The 13,423-nt window shown below is 41.3% G+C and overlaps 1 protein-coding gene across 1 annotated transcript in view; it reads left to right on the forward strand.

Moving 5' to 3' along the window:
* Positions 1–12,913, forward strand: part of SHC3 (SHC adaptor protein 3) — a 112,361-nt gene extending 99,448 nt beyond the window's left edge. The window contains exons 9-12 of the mRNA XM_019517315.1: positions 778–874; positions 1,930–2,124; positions 5,551–5,846; positions 11,973–12,913. Of these exons, the coding sequence (XP_019372860.1) occupies positions 778–874; positions 1,930–2,124; positions 5,551–5,846; positions 11,973–12,101 (717 nt within the window). The 3' untranslated portion in view covers positions 12,102–12,913. The remainder of the gene's footprint in view (positions 1–777; positions 875–1,929; positions 2,125–5,550; positions 5,847–11,972) is intronic.
* The last annotated feature ends 510 nt before the right edge of the window (positions 12,914–13,423 follow it).

Below are 13,423 nucleotides of genomic sequence, written 5' to 3' on the forward strand. Positions count from 1 at the left end.
GCCAGGAGTGACCAGGAATAACGGTCACAAGCTGGCAGAGGGTAGGTTTAGGTTAGACATCAGGAGGCGCTATTTCACGGTCAGGGTGGCTAGAGTCTGGAACCAACTTCCAAGAGAGGTGGTGCAGGCTCCTACCCTGGGGGTTTTTAAGAGGAGGTTAGATGAACACCTTGCTGGAGTCGTTTGACCCCAGTACTCTTTCCTGCCATGGTAGGGGGTCGGACTAGATGATCTGCTCAGGTCCCTTCCGACCCTAGAAACTATGAAACTATGAAACTATGAAACTTTCAGGATCATAGCCAAAGGTTGTTCTATTGCCAGTATACCTCTGTTTAATTCCCAGATTTACGCTATCTGGAGAGAGCCTTCTCCTCAACATAGAGTCGTTAGGTGCCAGTGACTCAAAACGATTGAAACACTTGAATTTTCGAGAATTCCACCATCTGTTTTCTGTAAAATATCCATTGAGGTCAATATACTGTCAGAGTTTCCTCAAGTAAAGATGACTACAATGGAGAAGTTGATGTGCCTTTTTAGGATGGCAGGTGTTAATATAAACAGAAAGGAGTTAAGTACTCGCACACTAATGATTTACCTAGCTTGACACAAACACACTCAACAAAGAATGTTCAATCAAAATTTCACCCAGAAGAAATTTAAAGAAGCCATGTGTAAGTGGAACGCATCCTGAGAATTCATCAAAACTACTTGACACTGCAGCACACCCATTTAAAGGAAAAGGTTGCTGAAGCATGTTTTTGTGTGTGTGCACTACAGTCTGCCACAGCTGCAGGAAGAGAACAAATGTACTACCAGAGTCGACATTTCGGAGTCAAATTCAGTGAAGACTGGCCTCATGCACCTCTTAAACAAGGTGAGCTATATTTTATAATAATCATATTACTCATATTGGCCCCAATTGTGTAGCTGCATCTGTGTTGACACTGTGGGCCCACAGTGTGAGTCTGCTACATATAGATCTTGCAGCAGTGAACTGTACTAAATTGGTAGGTTTGCTCCCACCTTAAGGTGAATTTCAGAGTGTGTGGTGGTGAAAGGCACTGGATAAGCAGCACTGCAAACCTAAATTCAATGTAATTATGAAATATGGACATGCACAAAAACATACACACACAAGCATGGAAAAGCCTATGTTTTCAAAATGTATTAATTATTGGCAGCTCAACCTGGCCTTAAAAGAGCCTCATTTCTAAAATGGAAGTCAGTACTTTTTGAAAATCCGACCTCGTACAGGTGTTTCATGTTGGCTTCCCCAAATAGAAGCAATATCGGTAGTAATTTCTGAAAATGTATACTCAGGTGTGTGTGCATCTGAGTGTGTGTATGTGTGCGCCCCCATGTATGAGCTGAGCAAATTATTTGTAAAGAATTTATTCTTTAAAATTATGGGTTTTATTATTGGTGAGATATTTATGAGAAAAGCATAGCATTTTGAAATGTGCTTATGGTTGAACATTTTTTTGAAAATGTCTTCAGAAAATGTTAAAGAAATTTTTCTGGCAAAAATCTTGTTGGTCTAATAAAAGATATCATCTCTACTATGAGTCCTGATTGCCTTCTCCTCATTTGATGACTTTGTGGTGGCTTTGCAGATATTTTAAGAAAAGTATGTCATGTTACTTGTACAGCTGAGTCACCTGGTTTTATTTCAGTTCCTTGACTTGAATAACTAACAAACACAGCACGAATTTTGAAGATTATAATCAAAAGTATAATTTTGTTTGAGCAAAAATTAAGTTTAAAATTCACTTTTCTCCGTAACTAAAAATAGCTGCAAACTTTCTATACAATGTTGAATCTGCAGTTTGGTTATCGATCCCTTCTAAGATTTTTCTAAACAATGCTGCTTTATCCTTTCACAAGCCTAATTAGAGAAAGACTTGGGGATAAGACTCTTGAATTTTCCAGGGTCCCTGGACATTTACGGCATGCCGGAAGGGAAGACCCATTTCACCCCGGCAGGAGAGGTACCAACTTATGTGAACACCCAGCATATAAATGTGGAAGCTCTACTGGCGCTTCAGTCCAATGCTGAAAGCATGTTCAGTGCCACAACAGACTGTACCAAAGAGAGCAGTCCAAGAAAAGATCTGTTTGATATGAGTAAGTTCCTTTTAAAATCTCTTTTCTAAATATAGATTCTGCATAATGAGTCTGTTATTTTGGCCCCAAAGAATCACCAATTATTCACTCCTAAAGCTGTTTGAATTAATGATGGTAATTTTTTGAGTTAAAAAATAAGAGTGCTGATAGTTTTGAAACTAGTGTGTGTCAACCACCTGCTACAGACCAGATGGAGGCTTGGCTTGTGCAATAAGGGGCCCATTTACTCCCTTACATCCTGGGTAGCAGAGTGGGAGGGAAAGCAGGCTCAACAGAGCTGCTGCATCCTACCTACCCGTGCAGATGGTCACACAAATGTGGGAGTTTGCAGAGACTTGGCTCTGCTCCTCGTCACCTCCTGATGGGCTGGGATGGTAGGAAATATATAATAAATATCCAATGAAGACCAGATGCAATAAAGGAAATGGTGGAGACATCGGACAGCTGAATAATGCATCCTATGCCTGGGTTGGGTCATACGGTTTATCTTGCCCTATTTTTCAGCTTTGAAGTCAGTGTTAGCAAAATCGATATAATAACTCGACTGAATGGTCACCTTGCTGGGGTCATTTGACCCCAGTTGATGCAGGGGGCTGGACCCGATGATCTGCCAAGGTCCCTTCCAGCCTTACCGTCTATGAAAAAAAATCAAAACTATTCTCTTTTCAAATAATGGCATAAATATTGATCGCATATTTTTTGGATTGTACTTACTGGTATCTAGTGATCTTCATGCTACACAGCTGTGAGCACAGCACATTTAGCAGTGGCAAGAGGGGAGTTATTTTGTTTAACACTAGCCTTCTTTTCTATCTTTAAACAATTGCTGGCACAAGGCTTATTTCATTCACTTATTTCAATTGAATTAACTGAATTCATTTAGCTCAAGCTATAACAACCGTGCATTTTTTTTTTGTAAACGAGCATGTATACAATTACGTTGGATCAATATCCACAGAACTTTCCTAACAGAGCTGGTTGGAACTTGTTTGTGTCAGTTGCCATAAAACTTTTGGCAGGTTGGCTTTGGGAGGGCGAAATAAACCATATGACCCATCCCAAGCACAGGATGCACTCTCTACCACTTCCTTTGTTGCATCTGGTCTTTATTGGATATTTATTATACATTCCCTACCAGGTCCCAGCCCTCTGCCCCATGATCACTGCTAGCTGCCCCACTGGTGGATGGGGGCAAGGGGTCAGGACCTGCCCCTCCCCTGCGGCTTTTTCCAAGCCCTCTGTTCCTGGTTGGGGAGCCAGGGCCAGGTGTCTACACGTGCAGAGAGGTTAAAGCAGATCTGCTGCTCCTAGCAGCAGTCGGTTCCCACCCTTCTGGTCCTATACTGCCCCCCTGAAGCAGCCAGGGGGAGCTGTAGGCTCTCTTTGGGTGCTAGCCCATGGGTTGGCAGGGAGCACAGGGCCAGGAAACAGCTGTCTCCTGGCAGGGGCTGGGAACAATCTTCCCAGCCCCTGTTCTGTGATCACAATTGTGGAGCAGGGGCTAGGATTTCCTTGCTGCTGGGGTGCAGGGACATTGTCTCTGCCTAGGTTCTGGTGCCCCAGCAGCAGGCAACTCCCGGGAGCAGGGAGCAATCTCCCACACTCTGCTGTCTGGCTGACTGTCTGGCTGTCTATACATGCTGCACGGTACAATAAGTAATCACAAGTAATTTTGTTTCTTGCATTTACAGATAGCAAATTTACATGTGATTAGAGCAAATTACTGCGCAGTAAGCACCTGCATATGTAGATGGTGGTGCTTGCTGGGCAGTAATTTGCTCTAATCTCGCATAAAGCATTTTATATGGATGCACCCCAAAAGTACAGAATCCTTCCATCTTCGCACATGAGAATGGGAATCATGTGCAGCTGTACTCCCTGTCCACCATTAAAAGCTTGTCTACATTGGGAAAAAAAGCATCTTGTTAGCAAATATGTTAACAAAAACAATGTTAAGCATGATTTGTTATTGTAAAAAATGTGTAATGGGATATCTCTACTGCAGACTGAAGTACAGTTGAGAGATACCTGCTAGCTTTAAATGAACCAGTTTATGTACCAGGAGTAGTTTGCCTGTGCATGAAGCTCTGTGCCAGCTGATTTACCCTGTTGAGAAGCAGGTTAAATTAGCCTGTATGTAGCTCTGTGCTACCATGGCTAGACTGCTTCTGGAGCCTGAGCAATCTAGCTGGTCTTGGTTAACTCAAGGGATGATCACATGAAGTATTATGCCTTGTTTGACATTTTGATCATTAATACATATTACTAACTTGTTTCTGGCCATGAGATTTTTCTCGGTGTAAATAAGGACTAAGACATTTCTCCTTCTACTCATTCCCCATTAAGCCCATGAGGAGAAGAGAGGCCTTGCAGCCTCAGCATCCATCTACTCTTTCAGCCCAGATTGATATTAAGCTGCATTTTCCTGAGCTGATGAGGTGCCAAATGAGAACTGTAATGCAAATGCCTTACAACCTCATTGCTAAGTTTTCAGAAACCACATTGGATGATCCAAGCTACTAATGTGTTTTTAAAGTCTCATGTACACAAAGCAGTGTATGTTTTTGACAAGTGTTAGGCAGTCAAAACTAAAATCTGGTGGGGGGACCTAAGCTTTACATGGACTGGTTTAGCACAGTTCAAAGTATGCACTGCATTTTCTGTATTAAACTACTAGCACCTCTAACATCACATGGTTAAATCCTAGTCTAGACAAAACCTTTTTGGTTTAGAAAAAGGACTGCGCCCTGCCAGTGCTGTTTCCCCACAGGGTTGCCTTCAATCATCTCAAACAAGGTAAAATCTGTTAATCTACATTAGGATGAAGGTCAGGTTAGGTAATGCAGATTATCCCCTAGTATATAGATTTATAAGGAGCTCATCACAGTGATTAAACAGGAGGATGGATGCTTGTTAAAAGAAAACTGTATTTTGAAAAAAAAAGAAAGGTTTGTTTGATTATATCCTTTGCTGGACTAGCTGTCCAGTTGGGAGAAATGTTAGATAAGCTTTCTGGCATGAAGTGCTGTTCCAGGAGCTATCAGTGCAATATGCTTGACTATTCAGACTGTGCCAGATATTAAAACTTAAATTGCCCAAAGCAAGTGGCAAGACAAAAGGCAGGTTCTGAAGCCTTCCAGCACATGCAAATACCAGGTGTTTATAAATACATGATCTTTGCCATTATTCCCTTTTAAAAGATCAAGTCCAAATAGACTTTGTTTTTAATACCCTTCTCTACAAGCCATGTCATTTATATCCTTAATGCATTATAGAAATTAGTAGAACAAGCATTTTCTATGTTTGTTTTTTCTTAAGGATAAATGGAAGTAGCTATTACAAAAAAAAGGGATTAAAATGGCTGGATTTATACTATTTTGTAATTCAGTTTATCTGTGAATGATTTTCACTTGTCTCTGTAACCAGAGCCGTTTGAAGATGCATTGAAGAATCAAACTACTGGGCCTGTGTTGAATAAGGCAACTTCAGTTGAATGTACCAGTCCTCTTTTATCCAGAGCAGCTCACTGGACTATGATGGAAGACCTAAGTACAGAACCTTGGTATCAAGGGGAGATGAGCAGGAAAGAAGCAGAAAAGTTGTTAAAGAAGTGTGGAGACTTCTTGGTCAGAAAAAGCACTACAAATCCAGGTTCCTATGTGCTGACTGGTATGCATAATGGACAAGCCAAACATCTTCTTTTAGTGGATCCAGAAGGAACTGTAAGTATTGACTTCTCAATAACAGTAAAATAGCGTTCTGTAAAGCAGAAGATTACCCTTGTCAATGCTTAATTATTATCAGAGGCATGTATAAAGTGTCTATCACTTAACCCTAAGCCTCAGTTTATGATGTCTGGTTAAGAACTGCTGCAGGAATTCTCCATGTAAAGGCAACCTTCAGATCATTTTTTCTTGAGTTCAAGTTGAAATGGAGAAGTACTGCAGTGGTCACCTCTGACAAGACACTTTTATGACCTCCTGAATCAGTGGCTGGGTAATTTCTTGAATCAATTAAAACAGTCTTGTCACTGATTTTACTTACACTGTGGTCCTCGAGGTAACAACATGCCATTCTGATAAATGATGATTGTCAGGGCACAGAGCCAGCCTGGCCATGATGTTTTCTCTGGGATGGCACCCTAAAGTTGGGCTAAGAGGAAACTGGCACACAACAATTATCTCTAGCACCTCAGGACTCCCTCAGCTGGTGACTTGGGCTTTCTAGCAAAGGAGCCACATAAAGAAGCCAGAGCTGGGCAAGTACACTGAGCTTTGGTATTTTTGCAGCTGTTGTATTAAGTTTGTTGATGTGTCTCAGTTTGGTGACTCAAAGCATCTCGTGTGTTGAATATATGTCAGTCGTGTATTAATAGTGCCTAACCAACCAACTACTCCTCCGTATGAGACTAGTTTAAAAGCAGGTGTCAGAGCAACTGATACCTGTCAAAAATTGGCATATGTGTTATATACATCCATGAGGCCAAGTCTGGCTGCACTAACTGACTTAAACTGAGAAACTGGCATAAGGTCACTGAGGTTAAATCTGGGGTCTAGAGGAGTGATTCCCAACTAGGGTAACGCAGCAGCTTTTAAAGAGTGTCATAGGGAGAGAGGAGCTAAGCAAGATATGCAGATTCCAGTGAGAAGATAAGGGCAAGCTCTTCCCTGCTGGCTGTTCCTCCTCACTGGCCCTATAAGAATAAATTCATTTTTATATGGGGTGCAGCTCAGTGGAAAAAAGTTATGAAGGGGTGCCTTGAATCTAAAAAGGTTGAGAACCATTGGTCTAGAGATCACAAAGCTTTGACTAGAGAGCATTATTGCCCATGCTGTAATTGTATTGGCCACAGGAGGGCAGTGAAGGAATATTTTAAAGTTTGGTTTTTACAGCTGCAGTAGTCTCTGACTACTCGTGTTCCGTCATTTTCAACAAGCTAGCAGGACTGTGTGTTAACTAGAGATATGTCTCTTTTACTTACAGGCTGAAGGTTTTCCAGCAATTTTGTGATTCCTGAAGAAGGCCTTTATCTTCACTTAACATACAAATAATTGTCTTAGAGGGGTGCTGTGAGATTTTAATAGTAGGGATCTATTGTATCCTTACAGGACTGTTATCTGGCTTCTGCAGAGATGCAATGAGCCAGCTATACTTTGGAATAGGAAGTACATGGCCAGTGCTATGCTGCTAAGGCAAAGGAGCACATACACTCCTCCATGCCCAGGCAATTCTGCTGGCTGGTACAGGGAGAGAGTATAAACCCACATCTTTCCACTCCTTTTCCCTGCGACAGTACTCCTTGCATCCCTTCCCTCCATTTGTGAACCCATTTGTAATGCGCCCTTGAGTTCAAAAGGATAGTCTCCATCCTCTTTAGCTTGGGAGGACACGAGTAATGGTTTGCTATTGGTCAGTGCCAGAAGTCTCAAACTCACAATAACCCTTGGGCTGATGACCTCTCGCAGAATGCTGGGCTTCCACAGAACACAGTTTGAAAACCATAGCCACTGCTTGCCTCCCTGCCACCAAAGGCCACCTCCAAAGAGGCTCCATAGCCCCAAATTATGTGGTAGGTCTCATCCCACACTGGCCCTGGCCCTGAAGTCCTGGGCCCACTAGGAGCCCCAGAGGTTGGAGGAAACAGGCCACATGTTTGACACCCCAGGTCTGTGCTTATAATAGCAAAGAGGAACACTCACGCCCTTGTACTGGTTCTGCTGGGCTGTCCAGTGAGTATAGACAGTAGAGCCAAGGTTCCTTTTATCACCTTTCCAGCACACCTGTTACAAAGCGCAGTAACTCCTAAGGTCGTCAAGGCTAGGATAACTCCTTCAGAAGGAGATGTGGCTTCTTATGCTCATGCACAGGACAGGAAGCCAAGTCACTATCTAGCTGGAGAGTTTTCAGCATACATATATCCTTCCCTCCCTTGCACCTTATAAAGCATATTTCATACCTCACATACTCATGTCAGATTCCAGATGTCCACATAGAAAAAGCCTTCCTATTTTCAGCATGGGGGCAGTGCACTGAAAGGATGTTGTTTACTATACAGATGTATTAGTATTACCAGCTTTCCCTACCCTCAACAACACTCATGACTTGGAGCACATTCTCTCCATTGACATCAAAATGTCCCACAGACATTAATTGACTGGGTCTTGCAAATGAACTCTATTGGGCTTGATTCCACCCAAAGAGGGCTCAGCACTGAAGCAGCATTTCAGTGGGCATGTCTACACATATATGTGTGCTGGCTTAAATTTACGGTGTAGTAATTTACTGCACAGTAGGCAGGAATAGGCCGGCATCTACACGTGCAGGCATTAAAGTGCAGTAACGCTGTTAATAGACTTTGTTTTTTAATACCCTCCTCTACAAGCCATGTCATTTATATCCTTAATGCATTATAGAAATTAGTAGAACAAGCATTTTCTATGTTTGTTTTGGGACTAAAGAATTGAAGAATTTGTTTGGGACTAAAGTTAGTCCCAAGTCAGTCCACACACGCAATGTTACTGTGCAGTAAGGTGTCTGTCTATATGTGTGTTACTGCATAGTAAATAATTGGGCATAAATTTGCTACCTGCATCATGCAGGTATCTAATTTATGCTCAAGCCAGCATAAGTCACCATATTTACTGCGCAGTATGGGTGTGTACGTATAGATGCGCACCCGTACTGTGCAGTAATTTCAGTTACTGTGCAGTAAATGCATACGTGTAGATGTGCCCATTGGGTGGTTTTTGTGTTTGAAACACTTTATAAAACTAGGGCTAAGCTTGACCATATCCTTCAAAGGTGGGATGTGATCACACTTATCAACCGTGAAGAGTCAATAGTCACATCTGTTTGGAAAGGCTGTCCATCTGGGGCAGGCTTGTTCCAGTACTCTGTCAGCTTGGCTTTCTGGCTTGCTGGTCATGATAAAAGCCCTTAATAGTCTCAAGGACTGTGCTTAGTCAAGGAGCTGCTAATCAAAAGTTACACAACACTTGAAAAACTCACTCTCATTGGAGTGCTTGCCTATTGTTCTTAACAATGCTGGCCTTATAATTTGTGACATGCTAGCTCATTTGCAGCATGTCATGAGCACGCCTAGCAAAATGCAAGCATAATACAAGCCTTGGGAGACTATTTTTTCACAGTCTGCATTTCTTTGTGCATGTCTGCACTGTCTCTGTGCAGTGCCCAAGCTCTGAGATGCATGCTCTGACTACATACGTTGTAACAAATCCTGGAAATGAGGCAGTATTGACTCCTTGGTATAGCCCTGAGCCAGCCACATGAACCCTGATAGAAATAGAAAGTATGTGCTTAGGGCTACTCAAAGGGGACTGCCTGGCCTTGCATCTCAGATTGGGTGATGGCAGTAGTACTAGACACAATGGTGTAGAAAAAAAGAGATATCAAACTTATTCAGCCCTGTGGGCTGAATTAGGGGCACAGGGCCAGTCCATGAACTGGATTGGGCTCACAGACTGGCCCCACTCACCACATGCAATGTGCAGGGCCAGTCTGACATAAGTGGTCCATGCAGCATGTATCCCAAACTAGCCCCACATGCTTCATGTAGTGTTCAGGGCTAGAGCCAGCACATGCTCTATGCAGCATGCAGGACTGGGTTAAGACCTATGCACCATGGTCTGGATGATACGGCTCTGAAGGCCATATCTATCCTGTGGCCTGTACCTTTGACACCCTACTTTAAACTCAAGAAAACTGGCCCTTTTGGGGGTCAGGTCTGAAAAGTAAATGCTGCTGAGGCTGGTGGGCTTTGTTTCAAAATGACCTCCTTTTACTTGAGCTAGACAGGGTAGGTACAGACATTTGGGGAGGTCAGATCACATTAAAATTGGCCCTGATATGGACCTTACACTAGTTAGGTTGATCTAAGTGTGAATAATACAGAAGTTCAGGATGGTTATATTGGTCTAAAACTGGCCTACCTGATCTAAATTAACCCTGCCTCCAACATTCACCTAACTTAGATTCAGTTGGCCATTTTTAGGCCAATCTAACTGTTCTGAACTTCTGTACAGTTCCCAGGGCTACAAAAGCCCTGGGGCTGCATTTTTCCTACCCCCTGTCTGACACTGGGCTATTTTTAGCTCCCATCTCCTCCTCCCGAGATGGACAATGGCCCCCCTGCAAACCATCCAGTGTGTCCCCTCCCCGCCACCAAGCCTGGCAAAACCTCCATCCCACAAGCATCTCCTGGTGCTGGTTTTGCTACTGTTTGCCAGTGCCAGGACCTGAGCAAGTAAGATGAGTTGTGGGGAGGGGTCATCAGGCTGGGGGAGGATTAGGTCACTGGGAGGTGGGGTTGTTAGTCTGTTGGTGTGGGGTAGAGGGCTATACAGAGGCCCTGGTCATGGGGGGTGGGGGAGAGAGCCCCCCCACCTCCCTGATCCTGCCAAACCCTCCCAGACCCCAGCAACCCCCCATGGACCCTGCCTGCCCCCCAATCTCCCCCAGAGCCATTCTGGGAGAAATTTTCCAGGTTTGGTGTCCGCCTCAGAATGAAATTATTTTTGAAAAGTTTCAGCAAAAAATATTCTTCCATTTCTCAAGGAAAAGATTATTCTGAGACCTGGGTTGTTTCTGCCATTGTCAAAGAAATTCTTAAGAGACTGTTGGTCAAGAAGCTGTAAGACTTCTTTCTTTGGAACAAAGACCTGATATTGGGCAGAAGAGGGGCTTTATGTTGGGCAGGGGTGAAAATCAGAAAATTATAAGTCTTTGAGGAAAAAAAAGCAGTTCAAACAAATAAGGGAGGGATCCTTTAGGAATAATAGCTTGTGACCATATAATTAAAGTCTGAATCATAGCCTATACATACAAAAGCTACTCTAGTTCTGGCATTTTCTAACTTCAGAGTGCTTGACTTTGTAAACTTAATGTTCTTTACATCCAGTTGGTTTTGGTTGTGATCATTTATATAATAAGATACTAGTACAGAAGTCTGGAAACGTGCTAAACAAATAGCAGATTCCTTTTTTATGAAGATATTTAGGCCCAAAGGGACAAAGTGGGTATGATGCAGTACAGAACAAACTTGGAGATAAATACAGAATATGGTTTTGTATTTGGAATGCTTCCCTGGAGCCAAGTGGCTTTTCAGGAAGAAATGATGGAGGACATTGTATACATCAGGCCCTGTTGAAATCAAAGAGGATCCTGAAGGGGTGATATGTCACTCAGTCTGCTCAGACTGAAGCTGGTCAGCATTTTTTTTAGTTTGTTTTGTTTCATTGAAAAAAATTGACAAAACCAAAAATTCCACGTCTGGCATAAAATGTTGAGTTTCACTGAAAAACCAAATATTTTTCAGTTTGTTAAAAGTAACTGAAGCCTCCCAAAATTTGGGGCACCAAAGCTGCTTGTTGCTAAAATGTTCACGTAAATGTAGAGCTTTGTGTAAAATGTTTGGATTTCAGGGGTTTGGCTTTTCAGTGGTAATGGGAAATATTTGAGGAAAGCAGAAACTTAAAAAAAAGGAAAAGAAAAAAGTTTCATTAAAGCCCAAATTTACATTGCGAAAAAAAAAATTTAATGGAATTTTTTTTACAGAGCCTATGCAGCCTCAGTAAAGATGGTAGACTCTTCTCCAAATATAGCAGGCAAAATAGAAGTCTGGAGACAAGACAGGAAAACAGTTAATTTGGGGGCAGCAAAATGTTCGTTGACTTTGATGGAAAAAGGCACAAACTTGTCATCAAAAATATGGAGTAAAAGAGATGCAAGATATTTCATTTTAATTCCAAAGAATATTAGCAAAAGGTTAAAGAAAAGAAATGTTTTTTGGTTTTTGTTTAACGTATGCTGTTTCATCCTCTTCTTTTAAGGTTTGTACTAAAGACCGTATATTTGACAGCATAAGTCATCTCATCAACCATCATCTTGAGAACAATTTGCCAATAGTCTCTGCTGGGAGTGAGCTCTGCCTCCAGCAACCAGTTGAGAGGAAGCAATGATGCGTTATGACACTTTCAGATTTTGTACCCTGTAAGCTATAACCAGTGGATACTGCAAACCTGAAACCATGTACATTAAAAATGCATACATAAATATATATATGTAGATCTCACCAGTATGTTCCCTTTAGGTTTAAGAAGTGTCATCCCATATGGTACCACTTGAAAATTCTTACTGCTCTACTCAGACGTGAAGTCTGATTGAAAACACAGACAGAAGGCTTTCTTAAAATGTAATTTCAATAAAATTGTTCCGATTCCTTAATGTGAATATTGATAGTGTACATACATGCATTATATATAAATACAGTATATATTTATATTTTTCAAGTCAGTCTGTTGAAGGTATGGAACAAATGTTCTGTGCCATGTGTTTTTAATTGGAAAAGATGCCAATTGTGATTGTTCAGATAAAAATAGAATTCAATGATCTCATTTCCTTGAGAAATCTAATATTGGAAGTCATATTTGTAGTTTTATCTAATAAGCACAATTATGGGGAGAAAACAAGTGGATTACATTGATTAAATACCAGAAGAGGGGACTAAATTCAGAGCTAGTATTCCAACATGGAAATTTAGTGTGAACCAGTTTTTAAAAGCATTAGTTAGTGTCACTGATTTCAAAAGCATTTTATCTTTCTGATGTTGTTTCAATTCTTATATGATGCTACTCAAGATGTTTGTAACTTACTTTGACAATGACTTAGTGTGATCTTTGTGTGTTTGAGATGTATGCATTTACTTTTTCTAACAATAATATAACACTATTCTGCAGCTTTTATTTATTAAATCTAATTAAATCAAAGTAAATTATTTACAAGTAGTTCACTTGTTGTGATAAAAAAAAATTGTGCAGTGACTGCCAGTCACTTGTGAGATGTTATATATTGATTAAGTGGGTTCCAATTGCTTGTTTTTTTAATGTGTTTAGTGAAAGATGCACGCGGCTGGTCAGAGACACAGCTGAAATTTTAAAAAATAGAATAATCACAAAATATCAAACCTTAGAATGTTAATCCATGTAAAAGACCCAACTTTGATTTACTTAATTTTTAGGTGCCTCTATCTGAGATGCAGTTTAAAGTTGGCCTTTAGGAAATGATATTTTTAATAAATGTATTGGTTGTTTTTAATGCCCACTTTGGAAAAATACACGCGTATTGGTGATGCATTTTTGGCAAATAGTTCAGTAGCTCTTGGTATTGAGATATGTACAATGAAAAGCTGTCTAACACAAACATTCACACACACACACACACACACACACACACACAAACAGAGTAAATCCATGAGTAAATTCACGGTTCGCTTTTTGGAGAG

Source organism: Gavialis gangeticus, unplaced genomic scaffold, assembly GCF_001723915.1.
Source record: "Gavialis gangeticus isolate Ggan-Ray unplaced genomic scaffold, GavGan_comp1, whole genome shotgun sequence".
Classification (NCBI taxonomy): Eukaryota; Metazoa; Chordata; order Crocodylia; family Gavialidae; genus Gavialis; species Gavialis gangeticus.